Genomic DNA, 6,189 nt, shown 5'->3' with positions numbered 1-6,189 from the left:
CCCAAGTACTTGACTGCCACCTCTATACATTTATGTCAGAATACCCATTTCCACATTGTCAGATGTTTTTCATTTTTTATTTATTCTATTCTATTAATTTCTGTATTTATTTAATTATTTTTTCTTTATTTTCACGTCATGCTCTGCCACACGCACCAGCTGTGTTATTAGCTGTCATTTTGACCGTTGACTCTGTTGTTTCCAATGATATTCGTTCTGTTTTTAATTTTATTGAACAATTAGGCATTATTGTATTTCAAGATAATGAGAATTGAATTGCAAAAAATCAGTTCTAATGTGAAGTCACTTTTATCCATCAATGCATGTCATTGGCTACTTAAACCTTGAAACATTACTAGATTAACACTAATCTATAAAATTATGCTAACACCTTGGCAAAAAAAGTGGTGCAATACTAGATTAATAAGCTTATTGGCTACTTGAATCTTGAATCTTGAATCTTGAATCAATTAAATTGCGAAAAATAAGTTTTTGCTACAAGATTTGTACATAAAAAAGTGATGCAACACTAGTACATTACTAACATAACACCACCAGAGCAAAAAAGAAAATTAATAGCACTGGTGGAAACAGCAAGATTCTACTAGATTGGTAATAATTAGCATCGGAAAACTGGGACTAACTAACCCTGAAAAAAATGAGCTTAAGATATTTTACTTGTTTTTTTTTTCAAATACAATCTTGATTACAAACAAAAACCTGAACAAGATCATTCCTCCCCCAAAATTGTCTTCCACAATCTAATAATTAACAAATACATGAGTACTCTGATTCTCAACTCTTTAATCACCAAATTCCTACAAAAGAAAACAAAAAGTGAAGTTAGGGTAGCTGAATTATAAGGTAAGAAGGTCGATCTCCAATTAATTTATTACAACCGTCTCCAAAGGTAGTTCAAATAACAAAATACAATAAGAAATAGTTTCAATATACATTTAAACTCATCTCATTTTGAACTTTTTGACAAATAAATACTTCATCCATTCTAGAAAAATATGAACTATTATATTTATATCATTACCTACCTATCATTTTATTGTAAACTTATATCATTATATTAATCTATAATATGAGCTCATTTTCTACTAGCATTACTTATAATACTATTTTTTTTTATTTTACCAATTATATTTTTGAGGACGAGAGGAAGTACATATTTCTGTGTATAATAATACATAATCACTTTTTGAAAATTTTAAGTAAAAAAGTGAATGAATAGAGAACGTTTCTTAGGTTTGATTTTGATGTGAATAATTGAATAATTGATGTGACATACTAAAGGATTGGAGATTTGTAAATAAAAGAAAAATAAAAAGAAAAAAACCTGTGATTGTGAGGTGTGGTCATGATGATGAAAAGAGGTTTTGTCAATTGAGTTGTGAGTGAGCTTCTTAGAGGGAATGTGAGACTTCCTAAGGCCAAGAAAGCCCCTCCACCTAGTGGGATTCTTGGGGGGGCGTTGTTGATCTTGATCTTCGTCCTCGTCTTCGTCGTCGTTCTGGAGCTCGTCGCGGAGGGTGGTGGTCTTGCCTTCCTTCAAAGGGAGTAGCCTCCCTTTGGAGAAGAGCTCGTCGGCAGACATCATGGAGTAGTTGGTGACGGAGAATTCGAAGTCGGAGGAGACGGGAGCGTCGCGGTAGCGGGAATGGGATCGAGAAGAAGATTCGACGAAGTCGTTGGAGAAGGAGATTCTAGGGCTCATGGGAGGAGCCTTGTTCTGCTCTTGGTTGTTGTACATGTCTCCACATTCACTACTACTCACTTCTACCACAAACATATGCTGCCAATTTCTCATCGATTTTAATCAAATTAAAATGTGTTGGATTTCTTTTCTCTCTCTAATAAATTTTGCAGGGGGCCCTCTAACACTGTTGCACTGCATCAGTAGATGTTTTTATTTATATCAGATGAGGGGGGACCTTTTTTCTTTCTTTTTTATTCAATTCATCTAAGTTAAAATGGATTAATTTGTACTCCGTTTGTGTTATGTTTACTATTTGAGATTTTTAGATTTACTAAATGCAAATTTTTAGATTTACTAAATTTGCATTTAGTAGGTTAAATAGTACTCCCTCTATCCTATTACTTCATTCTCACGATAAAATTCACATTTTGCCATTTTGATATGTCTCACAATAAGACTCATATTTTACTTTTACCATAAATAGTGAGTAGATCTTATATTTGTCTAACTCAATTCACACACATTTTATTATAAAATTAATATAAAAAAGTGGCCTACTATTCTATTAACTTTTTCAACTCACTATTTTTACATTTCTTAAAACCTGTGTTCTCACTAAATATGACTTATATGAGACATTTATTTTCTGCACATGTTCTTAGGAGTGAAAAAAAAGTAGAGAAAAAAAGTAGGTGAGAGGATAACGTAAGAGAAGGATTGAGTGTTGTTTTTAGAGTAAAGGCCAAAATTGGTCCTGAACATATGTCAATTTTATCATTTTGGTCCTAAACATTATCTTTTGAATTTTTTGGTCCTGGACATTTCAGATCGGATCACAATTGGTCCTCCGTTAACAATTCCGTTAATATTTAACGGTCAACGATTTTAATCACAATTTTGACCAACTTAAACAATTTTTAATTATTTAATCATCAAAAATATATTTTTAAATAAAATCATAAATAATTTGATTATTTAAAAATTGTTTAAGTTGTAATAAATAATTTATGATTTTTTGATGATAAACACAATTTTGACCAACTTAAACAAATTTTAAGTATTTAATCATCATAATTATTATTTTTAAATAAAATCATAAATAATTTAATTATTTAAAAAAATTGTTTAAGTTGTAATAAATAATTTATGATTTTTTTATGATAAACACAATTTTGACCAACTTAAATAATTTTTAATTATTTAATCATCAAATTTTTTTTAAAATAAAATCATAAATAATTTTGTTATTTAAAAATTGTTTAAGTTGGAATAAATAATTTAATTATTTAAAAATTATTTAATTATTTCTAATAAATAATTTATGATTTTATTTAAAAAATAATTTTGATGATTAAATAATTAAAAATTATTTAAGTTGGTCAAAATTGTGATTAAAATCGTTGACCGTTAAATATTAACGGAATTGTTAACGGAGGACCAATTGTGATCCAATTTGAAATGTCCAGGACCAAAAAATTCAAAAGATAATGTTTAGGACCAAAATGATAAAATGAGCATATGTTCAGGACCAATTTTGGCCTTTACTCTTGTTTTTATTATAAAAGGAAATGTCTCACTTATAATGAAACTGAAATGAAAATCAAACAGTAGAAAAAATAGAGCTAGAGAAATTTAAAAAATATATATTTTTTCTATTATAAATGGAAATTACTTTAGTAACTCGGGACAATTCAATACAAGTAATAACTGGAACAAATAAAATTGATGAGTGGAAAAAAACAAATACTCCCTTCGTCTCACTCAAGATGTTCAGATTTCCTTTTTAGTTTTTCGCACTCAAGATGTCAACTGTCTATATTTGGAAATAAATCACCCTCTCCTTTCCCTCCATTAAAATATTGAACTACTTTTTTCTCTTTACTTAGAGCATCCACAATGGTTTTCGCCCAGTCATAGCCTAGCCACAAACTCCTCCTGCCACATCATCAGCACTAAAAATCCTCCTGCCACATCATCAAAACAAGCAAATAGCCCAGCCACATCACTCAAAATTATATAAAACAAATAATGAACAATCACACAAAATACGGAATTAAATTTACGCCACAGATACGGGAAAATGCAACAATTTTATTTAAATTTTAAATAAATTACATTTTAAAAAATTACATAAATAAAAAAAACTAACTCCGAGTAGTCCTCCGCGCCCATAACTCTTCAATTAAATCCGTTTGGAGTCGAATATGAGCTTCCGTTTGGCGCATGTCGGCATGTGCTTGGAGGAGGCCGGCTTCATCGTGAGGTACCCCACTCCGTGCGTTGGGGACGGTGACGCCGTCGCTTGGACCGGCTTCATTATCGTCGTTGGCACAATCCGTCAGTTGTACACCTTCATCTTCGACAATCATGTTGTGCATGATAATACAAGCGTACATTATATCAGCAATGCAGTCGACATGCCACAAACGCGTTGGACCCCTAACCGCCGCCCATCGAGACTGGAGCACACCAAATGCGCGTTCCACGTCCTTGCGCGCCGACTCCTGCTGTGCCACAAAGTAGGCCTTCCTCTCATCTGATGCGCATCAGATCGTCTTCACAAACACGGGCCACCTAGGGTATATCCTTGTCGAGGTACCGCCGGCTGCAAGGCTCTTTGCATCCATTGGTCTATCCCGCGGTTGGTATATGCCTCAAACGCTTCAGCCATTCGACTTTCGTACTCCTCAGCGTCCCCCCGCGTTACTCATTTCTCGATTACCTCCACTACTACCACCCGCGTTACTCATTTCTCGGTGTTGATCTTGTACAGAAATTAAGATAGAGAGAGTACTCGTTAATACAAGTGGTGCGAATGAAAATGAAGTGCAAATCGCGTATATATAATGTTTCGAAAATTAAAAAAAAAAAAACCGCTGGGATATGCGCTGGGCGATCCGGGCGTTGCAATGGCGCCGAGCGGATCGCCCAGCGGATTTTGACCGCCTAGCGCTAGGCGAAATTCATTTCCGAAAAACCGCTCGGCGGTTTTCGGCTCCTGCAATGGTTCGCCTAGCGACCGCCTAGCGCTTGCGCTCGGCTAGGCGGTGCGCTAGGCGCCATTGTGGATGCTCTTACTGCACCTAGCAACGTCTACTAAAATCGTGTGTCGCTTAAAAATGTAGACATCTTGAATAGGATGAAGGGAGGGTAAAGTGAAGTTAATAAGAATGAATACATTTTTATTATGAAGAAATGATTAAAATGCAATAGGACACTATATAAACTGAATTTAAAAACTATTTTTGTTTATATTTTAGTTTGGAACTTTATTCAATCTTATCAATTGGCATATGAACACAATAGAGTTGGAAATTATCAAAAGTCTCGGGTCGACATCTCAAGATTATAATCCATCTTCAGTTTTGGATTATTATAAATAAATTTCTTTGGGTATGTTGGAATAATAAATGGAAGAAGGGAGAATTGAGGCAGTTTTGACTAGCGGTTATAGCTGTATATGAAGATGTGATGAGGTTTTGTTTGTCGTAGAGTGTAAAATCTCAAGACCATATCTTGGCAGAGGCATCTGAATTCCTTGACTGAGTCATACTCCTCTGTGTTGGACATTAAATCCACAAACGGTTACATAATTGAGCATAAATATTTAAATATTTAGTTCTGAATCGGCTCCGTCGTATGCCCCATGAGCATAATAGCATCCGCGGCGGTGCTCGCGCCAACGGACGGCATCCGTGCCGCTGGCACGACACCTGTCGATGCATCAAGCACGTCCGTACCAGCGAACAGCTGACGTGGCATTTCCTGATTGGCCAACGGCTTCGTGTTTTTTTTTTAAAAAATCGAAAATAATACCAAAAATTAAAAAAAATATTTTCAGATTCCAAAAAATATGGCCTTTTATTAACATTTTTAGATTTTTTTTGATTTATTTATAATTTTTTTATTACCAAAATCATCTATAAATACATACATTCATCATCCATTTTTCACATCAAATCATCTCCCATTCATCTCTCATTCATATTTTTTCATACAACTCATCTACATCTTCCTCTCTCACTCAAACCCTCTTTAAAAATGGATTTCATCGATATCATGGCTGAAGCGGAGCGCGAAGAACAAGAATACTATGAATTTTTAATTAGGATTTGAATTATGTAATTTTTAATTTTTTTAGTAATTTGTAATAGTATTACAAGTATTTTTAATGCATTATAATATTGTGGAAAAGTTTTTATTTAAATTGAATAATGGAATGGTGAGATCCTTGAGCATGTCCTTGCGGAAGAGCATGGATGTGGGTGTTGTGTTCTTGCGTAAGAGCAGGAGTAAAAAGTAATAAAAGTGAGTCCGGGCACACATCCGTGCTCTTTGACAAGAGCACGTATGGGGATGCTCTAAATACTGCTTTGTGTTTGACATTGGCTATGTTATTCTGATAATTACCTCCGTTCCAATTAAGTTGAGTTCTATCTTCTTTTGGTATGTTCTAATTAAGTTGAGTTATTTTTCTTTTAATA

The 6,189-nt window shown here is 33.9% G+C and overlaps 1 protein-coding gene across 1 annotated transcript; it reads right to left on the bottom strand.

The window, feature by feature from the left end:
* Positions 1-650: 650 nt before the first annotated feature.
* On the bottom strand, positions 651-1,942 carry LOC121776471. The gene is made up of 2 exons (XM_042173645.1): positions 1,346-1,942; positions 651-818 (listed from the first exon to the last, which is right to left on the bottom strand). The coding sequence occupies exons 1-2, from the start codon at positions 1,814-1,816 to the stop codon at positions 804-806; spliced, it is 486 nt and encodes a 161-aa protein (XP_042029579.1). The 5' UTR covers positions 1,817-1,942; the 3' UTR covers positions 651-803.
* Positions 1,943-6,189: the final 4,247 nt, after the last annotated feature.

Source organism: Salvia splendens, chromosome 18 (genome assembly GCF_004379255.2).
Source record: "Salvia splendens isolate huo1 chromosome 18, SspV2, whole genome shotgun sequence".
NCBI classification, from domain to species: domain Eukaryota; kingdom Viridiplantae; phylum Streptophyta; class Magnoliopsida; order Lamiales; family Lamiaceae; genus Salvia; species Salvia splendens.
This window is presented reverse-complemented; position numbering and strand designations above follow the sequence as displayed.